This window comes from Dysidea avara, chromosome 5, assembly GCF_963678975.1.
Source record: "Dysidea avara chromosome 5, odDysAvar1.4, whole genome shotgun sequence".
Lineage (NCBI taxonomy): Eukaryota > Metazoa > Porifera > Demospongiae > Dictyoceratida > Dysideidae > Dysidea > Dysidea avara.
Window position 1 is genome coordinate 41254767 of NC_089276.1, and position 16747 is coordinate 41271513.

Here is a 16747-nt window from a genome sequence, read left to right on the forward strand (position 1 = left end):
GCTAAGTTTTTGGTAAGTTCGAGGCGGGCTACGCTTGGCTTTGCTGGGATGCTCGCTTCAACCCTAGCTTGCCTCAAACTCACCAAAAACATCTCTTTATACACTTAGTGTGCTTGATAATGACTGCTGGAAGAATAAATATTTTCCAGACCTGGAAAAATAGCAACTTTGTTTTTAAAACTAGGCAGGCCAGCTTTGGAATTGCATCAGGGCCTTGATCCACGTGAGAAAAACATTAATAGCAGTACATGGGAAATAAAAAGCCTTAATGAAGCCTGTGTTAAAATTAAACAGCTGAGTATTGTTCATTGGTGGTTTCTATACTTCCTGGATGTAGCATGGTACTTCTATAGATGAGTTCCCAGGTGATTTACAAATGAAAACTATAGCTGGTTTTATAGACTGCCTAGAACAGTGTATACATTCTTATAAGAAGTTCTGTCAGAATTTTTGCAAAAATCACAATAGACAAATTACAACACAGTTGAGCATACAGATCTGTATGTAATTTGTAGTATAAATTGTTTTGTAGTGTTACACGATGTAGTTAATGTATCAATGAAATACATCAATTATAACAACCAAATTGTTCGTACTGCTTTGAAAACAAAAACTGATTAGCTAAACTATAAACAGTGAAGTATTATCTTGGGAAGCAATGATTACAATGGAATAATCATGTACAGTACGTATGGGAATCAGGCATCATGCTGGCATCTTGAACCAATCATAAGCCTGAGAAGCATGCAAGTATGCTCATTATGTTGTGAAGTGTGTACCTGTGTGCCCTTAGCTGTGACATAACAGCACTTTCTTATAGTGTGTATAGTATGGTAATGAATGCATATTACAGGTAATTTTTGAATTTGTCACTTTACAGTAAAATACATCACTTTTGGAATTACATTTGTCACCTTGGTAATGAATTTGACACACTTACAGTAGAATTAGGTGCTATTCTATTAGAATCAGTTGCATTTGCTGGAAATTTTATCTTGACTGATTGTAATGTTCTACAGGCAGTGTTGGGAAAGTTACTTTGTAAAAGTAACTAGTTACATATTACATATTACTTGCAACTGAACTATTTAGTTACAGTTACATATTACCCGTAAAATAAAGTAACTATAATAATATTACATATTATATTACTTTGTGTCCATAGCCTTAAGCTGTCACGAGTGAAACTACCACCTTATCACGTGACATGATTTTGTTGTTGGGCAATGTGCAAATCTTGGTTATAAGTAAGAAGCTGGTGAATAAGCTTCATTCAGTAGGCTTCAATACTTCGTTGTGGCTAGGAGTTACTCAGTGGATAACTAACGAGATTAGTAACTTCGTTACTTGTAGTAATAATATTACTTAATATTAATTACTTGACTAACCTTTGACATGTCCAGGGAGTTGCAGCACTGGTCGCTCTTCGCCACCGACCAACTGTTGTTGGTAGTGGTGGTTTTGGTATGTGTACCTGGTCCCGGTTGCTGGGTTAATTTGATTTAAAGAATTTTCAGTCCTAAGATTTCTTTTTTGGGATCAATTGCCTACCGGGTCTTATATTTTTATTTTCCAGATGTGATGATACTTGGGCAGGGAAGGGCTTTGGTGCCCAGAGGCATTCTACGCACCAAAGACCTTCCTTTAAGCCATGATTGGGTCTAAATACTAAAACAACCATCCTAGAGACCAGGTACTACCACATTCCCTCTATCAGGAATGGAGATGCTGCGAATGCAGCTAGAGCTTTTAAAATGCTCTGTTTTTTCAGAATGGCGAGACCAGCATTGGCACTGGGCGGCCGAATGCTGATCTGGATTCTGAGAAGTGTGGAAGAGGCAGCATTTGCTAAGAAGCAGTGTGCTACACTCTTCGCAACGAGGAGCTGACACTGACCAGCTGTGGCAGAGCTGCGTGCCAAGACTCCTGTTGGGGGGAGGTGGCATTGACTCATGAGGGGGGGGTCACATACCAGGCACTCCCGTTCTTGTATCACATCTGTTGGGGGAGGTGACATTGACTCATGAGAGTCGCATGCCAGGCGCTCCCTTGCTTGAATTACATCTGTTGGAGGAGGTGACATTGACCCATGGAAGTCACATGCCAGGCACTCCCTGCCTGCAGTGAGCAAAGGAGTGTGTCGTGTGTATCAGTAGCTGTAACAACAAACAGAAAATACAGTATGCAATATTGGCTAATAACTGCAACAGCTCTGGCATGGCAGAGCTGTGGAAGTTCTGGAATTGGTCTGTGATACAGTCTCCTGCCAGGCGCTCCCTTGCGTTTGGCATCGCTGCTTGGTAATGGCCCATGATAGTCTCCAGGCTACACTACCACTTAGCATTGGCAGTATAATGGGTTCACCTGCAGGGAGCTAATGAGTACATCAATGCACAAGTATGATAGCATCATGTGATAACAATACAACAGAGGCGTAATACTGGCTAGTTGTATCACCACCAGTGTGCCTGCTCGAAGGAGTGCTACCATTGAAGCGATTAATAGAGGGTGGAGTGCAATGTATATGTATATATGTGTGTGTGCTATACCCTGTATGTGGGTCAACCACGTACATTTTTATTGGAATTTATTGTTGTAGGCATGATGTTGCTGTGAAAACTGGTATTTGTGCATAAGAGGGATGGGATGGGAGGGTAACACTTGTCTAACAACTAACGCCACGTGCTACTGTGCATGTACTAGGATTCTTATTAGTGCGTCGTTATTCTTATTAATGTCTCGTGTCTAAGGATGAATGCTCGAGGCCGCCATCAAGTTCAACATTAACTTTGTTTAAAGGTATTTTAAACTACATTTAATATTAATTACTTGACTAACCTTTGACGTGTCCAGGGAGGTGCAGCACTGGTTGCTCTTCACCACCGACCAACTGTTGTTGGTAGTGATGGTTTTGGTATGTGTACCTGGTCCCGGTTGCTGGGTTAATTTGATTTAAAGAATTTTCAGTCCTAAGATTTCTTTTTTGGGATCAATTGCCTACCGGGTCTTATATTTTTATTTTCCAGATGTGCTGATACTTGGGCAGGGAAGGACTTTGGTGCCCAGAGGCATTCTACGCACCAAAGGCCTTCCTTTAAGCCATAGAAAGATGAGCCCCCCCCCCCCCCACCAGGCACACAGGTGGGTGGAGGGGAGAGACCTTTCACCCAAGTATCTAGATTATGTGTTTTGGAGATACTGGCTGTTTGGGAACAGCACTTATGGTGGGTGTGCATGCATGCCAACAAATTGTGTAGGTCAACCATTATAGCATGAAGCCACTTTGCGGTAGTATCAAGACAAGCACGGTAGCAACATGAAGTGACTGTACAACACTATCAATATGACATATGCAGTACTATTAGACAGTCCTTAGTACATATAAATACACCAATTACATGCTGAGGTTGTCAAAAGGAGTCAGTGATGACCAGCTGCGATGATCTTGGACATATTTGCTACCTCATTGGGAGGAGGTCTGATATACCTTTTAAATGCGTTGCTTTTCCAGCGGCCAAGAATTTGTATGTGAGAGTCTGGCAGTTTGGCTAGAGACGTAGACGTTGCTGCCCCAATCCGAAGGCTATGTGTGTTATAGCGGCGCTTATCGAGTTTGAGGCTGACCATCAGGGACTGGAGGCCTGCACGAAACATGGCTCCCGTCCAGCCATTTCCTTCTTCAGTGATGACGAGTGGGCCTGGTTGTTCACTCCTTCTGCCGAGGTATGAAATCATTGCTTTTATTGGACATACCAAGCTATCGGTGGCACCCATGTGCACCTTGGCACCCTGCCTGAATGGGTCTGTTTTGGATTCTTTGAGGGACAGTTGCAGGAGACGGGGTTTCTTCCTGTTGTCAACTGCAATATCCTTGAGAGATAGGTGTCGTGATGGATCATAGGAGCCTTCTGTAGGAATTGTAAACTCGCTGACTCTTAAGAACTCAAATAAGGCGAGACAGCACATAGCCCAGATTGTGGTATTATAATAGGAAGGAGGTTTCTTTGATAGGAGGGCTTTTATGTTATAGAGCATCTGGATGGTAATCGGCAGTCGGGTTTTTCCTGAGTGCATGCCTGCTTGGTGCTTTTTGATTCCCCTTAAGATGAGATGGAGCCTAGAAGTGATTTGGCGGTTGAAGTGGTTATGAAGCCCCTTGCATACATGCATGTGTCTAACTGCTGATAGATACACCTTGATAGTTCCCTGCGAGATGTTGGAGGTAGCTAGGTGCGATATGAACAGAGTTAGGGTGCACTCGGATGTTGGGATCGGGTGAATCCTTGCCATTTTGCAGAAGTTAACATATCGTCTTCGTCCAGCCGTGTAGGTGTTTCTGCTGGATTTGGCCAGTCCATGATGTAGTAGCTTTTGGGCTTTGTTCAGTAGCTTGTTAAGGTGAGTGCTCCTTGGTAGGTCTACAAATGGAATTTAAGTATGTATGTGTGGCCTTGTTTGCAAGTGTCTATTGGGATTTTTGTAACAAGAATGGCAAATAAATTATCAGCTAAGTTAATCATACAGCTATTACAATGAACAGCACAAATCAATTACATTGAACAACAAGTGTATGGTCAATTATGTTGTAGCGCTGTTTTATGTGAGCTCATTAAGTATGTGATTTTTTATTTCTTGCAGGTGGAGACCCTTGGAGTGTATTGATGGTTCGCTTGAAGTGGCGAAGAAAAGAGGGAGAAGTCCAGTCTTGTCTCCGGGGTGATATGAGCTTCAACAGTGACGTTGGGATTGATGCAGGGGAGTGGCAGGTGTGAGGGTGCAGCTTTAAGAATTCTGTTGATCTGTTTCTGGATAACTGGTCTGCGGCAGTGTTCGACGTGCCTGGAATATGGCAAGCTGAGATCTTTATATCAAAATGAGCTGAGAAGAACCAGAGACAGCGTAAGAGGTGCATAACCATCATTTCCTTTGAGGATCCTTTGGTAATGGAGTCAACAACACTGCTGTTGTCACAGTGGAATTCCACTCTGCTGCCTGATAGTAGTGGTCCCCAAATAGCGCAGCTTAAAAACAATTGGTGCTAGCTCCTTCGCCATTATGTCGATTTGTGCTCAGTCTTTTGACCATGCTAGTTGCAGCCACTGAGATCCAAATACTACTCCACAGCCCCAGGACCCTGATGCGTCTGAGGCAATTATATAGTCTGGAGTGGAGCCGTTGATGAAACTGAGCCCGTTCCAATGTGTGATGAAGAGGTGCCACCACCTAAGATCTGAGCGGAAGCCACTTGTGAGACGCTAAAGTGAGATAATTTTTTGAGGCGAGCTGCTAGTCTGTACATTCTGGACACAAAGGTCCTTCCTGGTGTTACCACCTTAGTGGCATGCAGCAGCAAGCCTACCAGGGATAAAATATCCCTTTTTGTTGCTTTTCTGCGAGATAGCCAAGCTGAGACTTGGTTCCGGATTCTTGAGAGTTTTTCATCAGGTAGGTGGGCCAGCATGAGTTGAGTATCCAAAGAGATTCCCAAAAAGGTTAGAGATTGGGAAGGGCCTTCAACCTTCTCTAGGGCAAGAGGTATTCCTAACAAGGAGCAAGTATCTTTAATCCTCTGAAGATTACTAGCACACGAAGGGGAATCCTGTGGGCCAATAGTAAGGAAATCATCCAGATAGTGCAGGACTGGTGTCACCATCTGTTGCTCCAGGACCCAAGACAGTAGGTCGGCCAGAACGTTGAACAACTTGGGGGCAGACCTAAGCCCGAAGGGTAGGCAAGTATCAACAAAGATCTGCTTCTTCCATCTCGTAGACAAAAGGTGGCGATCGGCTGGGTGAACTGGAAGGAGGCGGAATGCACTTTTGATGTCAATTTTGGCTAGCAGTACTCCATGGCCTGTGCACATAATTTGGTCAATAGCTGAGTCCACTGTGATGTACTTCAGCGAACACAGTTCTTTAGGGATCCCTGCATTGATGCTGCCACTGGTCGGATGGGAGAGGTCAACGATCAGTCTCCACTTGTTTGGTTGATGATGCTTGGGGATGACCCCGAACCTGCTAACATGTGCTTGTGGGACCGAAGACTTTTGGAATGGGCCAGCAACACCAATGGGGTTAAATTGCTCTTTGAAGCCAATGCGAAAGCCCTATGTGATACCGGAAATAAAAAAAGTCGACCAATGGTCTGTTAGGGTGATCTACCAGCAATTTTTTCCAGTTGCTTGCATCTAGTGGTGTGTTGACTTCCCTGGCCGCAGGTGGTACTTTGACATCAGATAGCTGGTGGCTCAGGTGATTGGTCCAAGATGAGATCCAGTCACTGTAGTTACAACGCAAGTCCTTAGTGTGCACACCAATAGTATGTTGTTCCGACACCACTGCAAGGGGATAAGGTGTCGATAATTAGACTGTCAGCATTGTGTATACTTATCACCACACATAATATTGCATAATATTATATTGACTAAATAGTGTTATTGCACACCAAATCATATGGAAAGAAAAGAAACTACTATCAGTATTGGCCTAAAAGTCAGTTAACAAAGAAAGGAAAAAACAACAAATCAATCAAGTCAAGATTGGTTGTGCTGCCTGTCCTTCTGCCTATATGGACACTGGGAGGCCTTGTGATTCTTGTCTTGGGCTCTGGGATTATGAACACATTGGTAGCAAATACGCTTGAAGCGGCAGGGCGACCGAGAGCATCCATTAGGATTTTCGTTCCAGTCCAGGCAAATTGGTTGGTATTGATATTGGCGTTGTGACCGTTGGGAAGGGTTTGAAGCATAGGGGGTGGAGCCTGCCTGCTGACGACTCTGAATAGCCCTTTCTGGGAAAGTCATATTCCAGAGTGTAACATCTATAACAGACCATTGAGCATTCCGAGAGGCCGATGCTTTTAGGTGAAAGCGACGATCATAAATAACCCACTTGCCTTCACGACAGTACATTGATGCCCCAATTATTAGGCTCTGGTATCCTAGGAGGTCAGCAATCCTCTTGGGTTTATGTGCAAATCTTGGTTATAAGTAAGAAGCTGGTGAATAAGCTTCATTCAGTAGGCTTCAATACTTCGTTGTGGCTAGGAGTTACTCAGTGGATAACTAACGAGATTAGTAACTTCGTTACTTGTAGTAATAATATTACGTAATATTAGACTCGTTACAGTAACTATATTACTTAGGTAACGCGTTACATTTGTAAGTAAAGTAACTTGAGTTATATTACCTGTTTTTATAGCGTATTTCGTTATATTACTTAGGTACCACAAAAGTAATAATATTACGTAACGCGTTACGCGTTACATATGTAACGCGTTACTCCCATCACTGTCTATAGGGTATATACGGGCCAAGATAGAAGTGAATTTGTTTTGGCATATGTCCATGTCTGTATGAAGCTGTTTGTAAAGGAATTACTGGGTATCTAGTGTTTTCAGAGGTGAATAATTTGGATGTGCATCTGATGGCATAATGCCAACCAAAAAAACTACAGTTATAGGATTATATCCTTATCGCATATGCTGTGCTGTAGACAATTTAAGCACTGAGTGAGAGAAAAAACAATCATAAGGACGTTTAAAACACACAATACCATGGACACATGTGACTATGCATGCAAAATGCACAGTACAAACATGGCAAGGAAAGTGTAAAAATAAACTAGAACATGACATACAAATGAATAAAATAAAATCAAGTTTTCCATTCAGGGAAATCACATGCTAAAAAGATGCGTTGTGATGAAGTGATAGCTCTTTGAGTACCTTTGTCAAGATGGACTTACAAGTTACTACAGATTGTTCAAGTATAGTTTGCAAAGCTCTGATGGAAGGAGTTATAAAATGGCCCAAGCAGCCGATTTCAATTTCAATTGTTCTGTACCCAAAATGAACCAGCTCTGAAATTAATTGATACTCAGATTTACTAGATTAGCGCTAACACAAGTTATTGTTAGCTAACAATTGTTGCAGCTGCTTCGCATAGTGTTCCTAGTTAGCCCCTGATGAAATTTCCTGCAAATGTGACGAATTCTAATGTAATAATGCCTAATTACTGCAAGTGTGTCGAATTCAATTGCCAAGGTGAAACAATTGTAATGTTCACAATTACTACAAAAGTGAAAAATTCAATTGCAAATGGGATGAAGTCAATTACAAACATAACAATACAATAGTAAAAACCTGTATTGTAAATTGTATGGTACTGGTAGATTGTAAATGTGCTTGACTTAAATATGCTGAAAGATCAAGAATTGCATGTCTTGTACCAGCAGTGGTGGATATAGAAATTTTCAGAGGAGATTTCAGGCTTAGGCAACAGGGGTAACTCACTCAACAGGTTTGCAAAGCACACTCAGCATGCAAAGCTTGCTCTAACTAGGGGAGGGGGTCTGGGTGCATGCCTCCATAGAAAAATTTTGAAAGCTCGGCCTTGTGAGGATGAATTTGGTAACACTTTTGACTGAATGAACACTATATCAAGACTCATGGTAGTGAGGCGTGCGGCCAAGAAACTACAAAGCGCATGCCACAATTAAAACGTGTGCGGCTACTACCGTGAGTTATTTACCTGTAGGGACAGTTTCAAAATTTTATCCCTGAATTATGCAATCATTTCCATTAGAAATGTATTGTACAGTGGGTGCCAGAATTGTAAAAGAATGGTTATCTTGACGCAACCACAAAAATAAGACTTGGTTCACTTTATACTTTACTATGCAGAGGAGGTACGACACGAATTAAGTGCTATTGAAAAGAATTCACAGTAATTGCATTCTTCAAATGGTAAAATTGCGGAAGATCAATCCGTAGACAAGATTTGATGGACCGCAAAGCTACTTAGACACTTGTGCAGTTGATTTTCACTGATTCTCTCTTCCCAAGTGGCTGCTTGGCTTGATTTCGTAAGGTTAGTTATTCATCACGTGACGGTTCCTCCAATAGGCTGTGTATATCGAAACTGAACCACTGGGGTTGAATGGGGTAGACTGCACCGTTGAATTAAGCATAAGAAAAGAGTTAGATTGGCACGTATTTTTCGTTGATACCACCACGAAATAGCTTACCTGTACAAAACATATACGCTCACGTGTGCGTGTTGTACCTCCTCTGTTTACTATGCTGATATTTCGGCTTGTGTAAGCATTATTGCCATATTGTCATTGAATATAACTGCCTTTTTGTGGAGTAATACTGGCACAGCAGTTTTCTAGTACTTGATTGCCTGCACAGTGGATTTGGTTTACCAAACACCTAATCCAGACGATAACTTTTAAAGACGTGGCATGGACACAAACCCAGCACTCATATAAATGTACTGTGAAAATGTAAAGAACATAACTTCCCTAGGGAGAGTGTTTTCAAGATAATTCCATTTAGCACCACCCATGTACTATCAAGTGAATGTCCTCATTTGTGTAGACATTGTCATTCCCAATTTGAACCTAACTTTGTGACGAAATGGTGCTCATGCATAGTAAAGCCAGACAGCTAGTGATATCACATAAGCTAATTGATACATGCAACAATACAGTATTTCACAAGTGCACTTTTAAAAATAAACCACTGTCCCATGTTGGTAGACAAATAAAAAATGATCATTAGCTTTGCTTCTTAATGTTGGATCTCCCATCGTGTGTGTGTTTGAGGGGACACAAATTCTCAGTGCTACCAAGGTGGGGAGGGGGGGGGGGGGGGAGCAGTCTGTGCACATCTTCTGTTTGTCATCCAGTGTTATTCAACTGTATATGCCCAGCACTTTACAGCCAGTGGGGGTGGTGGCAAGGGTGTTCCATCTAGCCCAGGAGAAAATTCACCACTGTCACCCCCTATTCTACTCTGGGTCACATACCTGCATTTAAGAGTAACGATATGAATACGAAGTTAGTACAACCAATATGTTGTATAGTTCAATGAATGTGTATGTTCTGCGTGCGTCCCATGCTCATGTACAATGTATGTGTGTGAGAGCGCAAAAAAGTACATGTGCACATGTATACCAGTTTGTGATTGGTCTCCTTTACAAAAAGTGTGGTCTGTTCACAAACAACCTGTACTGCAAGTAGCAAACCATCAGTAATGGGATGCCTTCCCCAAATAAACCAATGTCTGAATTTCACTGGATTTGCCAAGAAAAACAACACATTAATAGTGTGGTCAATCTAAACCTAGGTTTCAAGTTTGGCATGCACTAATAAAGCACATTAACCATGCACAGACAGTCGAAGGTTCTAGAAAATCTCATTGCACATCAATGTATTTGGAAAACCAGGACACCTTCATAGTCATGGTAGTCTCATAATTTAGACACTGGTGGTTAGAGCCATTACTAGAAATTGATCTGTAAAATAACTAGTGGTGAGACAAATGTCTGAAAATTCAAACATTTGTTCATTAAGGAGATATGTGACAAGTGCATTTTACCAACAAACATTTGTTACCATGCTTACTATGGTACATAAGCATAGTAACATTTTTAGAAAATAGTTTAGATTACATTGTATACACTATCTCAACAACTACAGTACATTTCTACAAAAATATATGAATGCATATACAACAGTGTGAGGTAGACCTTCAGGTGACTTGCAGAAACCACCATTGGAACATCTGATAAAAATATCAAACGTTTTGCTCTTTGCACAGTTTAGTATGTAACAGGAACACAATACTGCCTAGCTGCATAACTATATCAAGTAGTAACCATCATTCGAGGTTCCTGTATTATGTATCCAGCTGCTAACTCTAATTCATTCATTCAAGTTCAACCAAGACTGAAGAGAAATGCTGAAACATCTTATTTACACACATTAACAATTAAAGCGATGTTAACTTACAGTTACACCCTTTTGCAAAGTAGGTCACGACTGTTACGATCAAGGTGATGCACCATTTCCGTATTTGGTCACACCACTTCATACACATGCCATACTACTAGATGTTAGAGGCATGTCAATCCGTACAGCAGGCCATAGGGTACATGGCGCTCAATTCATGATAAGTGGCGTAGCCAAGGATGGGCATATGGGCATTTACTGTTCCTTACTTGACCATCAATTTGTGCTAGTAGGGGAAGTCCATTGGAAAGTCCCTTTTACACCTCCAGTAGCGTACATGAACAGCTGTAAATGTATGTCGGTACTGTTGTGGTTGATGACTGTTTGTCCTTTGACCAACTTTGGCCGAAGATGCCGGTGGGAGTATCACAATTAATGTATTGGGAGTGCCATACTCTTGAGGAATCCACTGCACTGCGCTGGTCTGTCTAATGATATTGTCTCCTCCTCCAGTTTTCCATCTTAGGTATATAATTTAATAATAATGTGAATTGTTCCTAGTAGCTTTTGTATGGAAGAACGGTTATACCAAAATATGAGTTTTAAAAAATTGTCCATGCAGTTAACCAAATCCTGGCTTTAAAGGTGCCCATTTAAAAGTCTTATTTAATTTCAAAATTAATTTTAAAACTATCCTGTGAGGCATATGCATACTCCAGCAGATCCCCATAGTGCGTCCAAGAAACTACAAGTACCTAAAAAACAGCTCAGCTGTAGGAAAAGACTCTAACTGGCAACTAAAAGAGCTGAAATCTGGAGCGGCCAAGAATCAATGTTACTATAACTATCTATATGATTATCAAAGTTTTACCAAATCCATGCAAGAGTATCTTGGCTGTAAAACAGGTAAATAAAAGTAACTGGCAACCAAAACAGCTGATATCTGAAGCAACCAAGAAAAAAATTTATGCTGATACAACTAACTACAGTTATTTGAACTTGTAACATTGAATCTTAATCATTCAACTGTGTTCTATGCATTCACCTTCGCTATATCCTAAATTAATTCTTTGTAACTCTAATTGGCTGGTAGTTTGGCCGCCTTTTTCTCTACACTGACTATTGAAAAGGAGGCTAAATCACTGGCCAATTAGAGTTACAAAGAATTAATAATTAGGATGTAGCAAGAGTGAATTAAAAGAGCACAGTTGAATGATTAAGATTCAATGTTACAAATTCAAATAGTTTTATCAACATAATTATTTTCTTGGCTGCTTCAGATATCAGCTGTTATGGTTGCCAGTTACTTTTATTTACCTGTTTTACAGCCAAGGTACTCTTGTATAGATTTGGTAAAACTAGTAACATTGATTCTTGGCCGCTCCAGATATCAGCTCTTTCAGTTGCCAGTTAGAGTCTTTTCTACAGCTGAGCTATTTTTTCAGGTACTTGTAGTTTCTTGGACGCACATTTTTATTACAGCAAAGACTTTTTGGGGGGAATCAATTACTACATGGTGAAAGAGATACATTATTTATTATCCATGACTAGCAGTGGCAATTATAAAAGCTGACATGCAGAGAGCAAAGTAAATCTAAACCAAAACAGCTAAGCTGTAAAAAAATAGTGCGGCCCTCCAAAAAGGCCAAGATGAAAAAAGATGTGAAATCCAAGGTGGCAGCCAAGAATGGCTGTGATGGTAGGTTAATGGCAAAAATTTTAATTACGACAATTCAGGTGAATTTGCGTTGCCTCCTCCTCTAGGATTTGGCACCAAATTCACCTTAATTGTCGTAATTAAATTTTTTGCCATTAACCTACCATCACAGCCATTCTTGGCCGCCACCTTGGATTTCACATCTTTTTTCATCTTGGCCTTTTTGGAGGGCCGCACTGTTTTTTTACAGCTTGGCTGTTTTGGTTTAGATATCACTTCTTTTTGTATTGCAAGCCACAAAGCTTGCCATATGGCTTTGATGCTTCCTTTTCACTTGTTGTTTTTCTTTACTGCAGGAATTGTGGAACAAAGGGTGTAATTGTGTGTATAGCTTTTGTCTGATAAAATATTTGTATATTTAACAGAATGATGATTATTACATACTGTAGTTAATAAGGTGACTTCTTACATAACTGAACTGTAGCTGAAACTCTCATTGTTTGTAGCTGGACTCTTTTCAGGGTGATTTGTTTCTAGCTGAACTCTCTACATGGTGATTTGTTTGCAGCTGAACTGTCTACATGGTAGTTTCTTTGTAGCTGAACTCTCTACAAGGTGACTTGTTCTAGCTGAACTCTCTACAGGGTGATTTGTTTGCAACTGAACTCTCTACAAGATGATTTGTTACTAGCTGATCTCTCTACATGGTGACTTGCTTCTAGCAGAACTCTCTATAGGGTAATTGAACTCTCTACAGGATGGTTTCTTTGTAGCTGATCTCTCTACAGGGTGACTTGTTCTAGCTAATCTCTGGATGACTTGTTTCTAGCTGATCTCTCTACATGGTGACTTGCTTCTAGCTGAACTCTCTATAGGGTTATCTGTTTGTAATTGAACTCTTTACAGGATGGTTTCTTTGTAGCTGATCTCTCTACAGGGTGACTTGTTTCTAGCTGATCTCTGGATGACTTGTTTCTCTCTACACGGTGACTTGTTTCTAGCTGAACTCTTTATAGGGTTATCTGTTTGTGTAATTTAACTCTCTACAGGATGGTTTCTTTGTAGCTGATCTCTGTACAGGGTGACTTGTTTCTAGCTGATCTCTGGATGACTTGTTTCTAGCTGATCTCTTTACACGGTGACTTGTTTATAGCTGAACTCTGTATAGGATTATCTGTTTGTAACTGAACTCTCTACAGGATGGTTCCTTTGCAGCTGCTCTCTCTACGGGGTGAACTTGTTTCTGGCTGAACTCTCTACAGATGATTTGTTTGCAGCTGAACTCTCTACATGGTGGTTTCTTTGTAGCTGAACTCTCTACAAGGTGATTTCTTCTAGTTGATCTCTCTACAGGGTGATCCGTAACTGAACTTTCTACAGGGTGATTTGTTTGCAGCTGAACTCTTTATGATGGTTTCTTTGTATGTACAAGGTAACTTCTTCTAGCTGATCTCTCTATAGGGTGACTTGTTTGTAGCTGAACTATCTGCAGGGTGATTTGTTTGTAGTTGAACTCTCTACAAGGTGATCCTTCTAGCTGATCTCTCTACAGGATGACTTTTTCTAGCTGAACTCTCTATAGGGTGATCTGTTCATAGCTGCACTCTCTACAGGGTGATATGTTTGCAGCTGAACTCTCTACATGGTGGTTTCTTTGTAACTAAACTCTCTATAAGGTGATCTCTTGTAGCTGATCTCTCTACTGGATGACTAATTGTTTCTAGCTGATCTCAATATAGAGTTATAACTTTCTCTATAGAGTTATAACATGTTTGTATAGCTGAACTCTTTGCAGAGTGGTTTTTTTATTGGTTGCTGAACTCTCCAGCTACACGGTGACTTGTTTGTACTACAGAGTGACTTGTTTGTAGCTGAACTCTCTACAGAGTGGCTTACTTGTAGCTTAACATTGCATAAAGTAACTTGTTTGTAGCTGATCTAAATGAACTCTCTACTGGGTAGTTTTTTTTGTAGCTGAACCCTTTACGCAGTGACTTGTTTGTAGCTGAATTCTCTACAGAGTGACTTGTTGTAGCTGAATTCTCTACAAGGTGACTTGTTTATATCTGAATTCTCTTCAGTGTGACTTATAATGTTCTGAATCTCTACAGCAACATATTTGTAGCTGAACTCTCTACAGGGTGACTTGCTTGTAGCTGAATCGCCTATAAAATTAACTGTTTGTAGCTGAACTCCCTACAGAATAACTTGCAATGTCATATAATTCTATAATGGAGTAAGTTATAAACGTAGCTGAATGCTCTATTAGGGTGACTGTTCTATTAGAGTATCTCGATCTCGCATATGCTACACGTAGTTGGCTTTGGAATCATACCTCAGTGGTTTGTAATCCGATTCTTCTGTACTACTGCAAGGACTTTCTGTGATAATTATTCCAGCTACACACCTATTTTCAGCTCACTGCTCTAAGCGGTTTGCCTGGTAGGCGTGAAAACTAATAGTTTTTTATTCATAAAAATCGATCGCATAATTGTGACATAGGTTGGGTTTTGTGTCATATCTCGATGGACTTTAACTGGATTCCTTTCAAACCACAAAAATGCACTCCTACGCTAATTACTCCATCTACATAGCAATTTTCAGCTCATTCCGTGAAGCGGTTTACCCTGTGGGCGTGACAGACCTTCGATCTTATTTTACGCAAATAATCGGTCATAACTCCGTGAATGTTCATCGGATTCCTACCAAATCTTGTACTGAGATTCGCCTTAATGAGCCCTGTCAGTGTGCCAAATTTCAGCCCGATTGGAGCACGAATTTGTGTTTTATGGCGGATTTTGCAAAGTGTGCGAAAAGAAGCAGAAGAAAAAAACGAAGAAAAAAACCCCAAACTTTGGCCGCTCGTATCTTGGAAATGGCTGGAGCGATTTTCATTACATTTGGAATGTGGACTCCCCTACCTAGCCGGCACTTCTGTAACAACTTTGGTTTCAATCGGATAAGGCATCACGGAGCTACAAAGGTGTGAAAATCGCGTTTACTTTCTTCCTGTAAATATACTCACAGTGTGGTGCGCCGGCTTCTTGGGCCGCACGACACACCACCGTGTGTCTTGATCAACTTAATGTGCCCTACAGGAAATTTTAGACATTAATTTATACTAGCATTGGCATGGTTGATGAATGGGTAAAATGTCAGCTTGTTATACATTTACAAAACATCAGTTGTGTATATAACAACTACATACTGTACATGAAGAAATCTCCAAATGCTATATTGTAAAGGTAATTTCCAAGTTGTTCAAACACAACTGATATGAGTAAATTACATGTGAAGTTATAAAAATGGAAACTCACCATTAACAGTCAGTACTCCAGAACTAGTGTCACTAGATACTACATTAGTAGCATTACATGTGTAGGTACCCACATCAGATGACTGTACATTATTGATTCTTATGGTACTCTGACTAAGTAATGGAGACACCACCACATACTTCACTGTATTAGTCACATCTACAGGAACATCATTAAAGTACCAACTAATGGTAGGAACTGGTTCACCGGTAGCTTGACAGACAAAGTTAGCTATGTCTCCTTCATTTTCTGTATCATTCACTACTTGTACAATGAATGTTGGAGCATCTAACACATGTAAAATTAACAATTTAGTGACAGCTTCAATGGGATGTACATTGAAGACTGAAATATATGTAATACAATATCACTTATGCACATTACGTATTCAATAATATATGTTGCAAACACAAAATAGTAGCATACAAATAATTAAACTGATAATCTAAAGTAGTTTTAAAGTACTCTGTCTACAACTTATGGTGGTAGGACATTCCATAGCCTGATGGTTGAAAGAGTGTAAATAAGCTTATGTGGGTAGATATAGGACATAAATTTCAGACCACTTTTTTGTAACTTGGTAAACATGCATGATTACAAAGCTACACTGAGACAATTAAATAAGTAGACTAGCTTGTATGCAGGCAGGTGAACAATTGAGTTCAATATTTATGTAAATGTGAGTAAATTGATGGGTAAACATGGGGTACAATGGGGTAAACTGAGCATATCTCAAACTGAGTGAACATGGGTATATATGTGTGAGGTAAATACGGTAAACATGAATAAAGATGGGGTAAAAATGACCATACTGCACTGAGAGCTACTATTAATATTATTTCGATTAATTCCAATCGTAATTTGGTAAATATTTTCTAATAAGAGTCCGGAATAGCAATGATGAGCACCAGACTTGATGGACACTGTGACTGATAGACTGTTAACTATAACAACTATAACACAAGTAAGCCTGGCTTGTTACATCCAATGATATGAATTCTAAAGTGTCAAGTGTGTGAGTCTGTCAGTTGCTTTCA

General features: G+C 40.3%; 1 protein-coding gene across 1 annotated transcript in view; it reads right to left on the minus strand.

The window, feature by feature from the left end:
- LOC136255297 (hemicentin-1-like) overlaps positions 1 to 16747 on the minus strand; it is a 239616-nt gene that overhangs the window by 66776 nt on the left and 156093 nt on the right. Inside the window, exon 15 of the mRNA XM_066048025.1 lies at positions 15711 to 15998. Coding sequence (XP_065904097.1) covers positions 15711 to 15998 — 288 coding nt within the window. The remainder of the gene's footprint in view (positions 1 to 15710; positions 15999 to 16747) is intronic.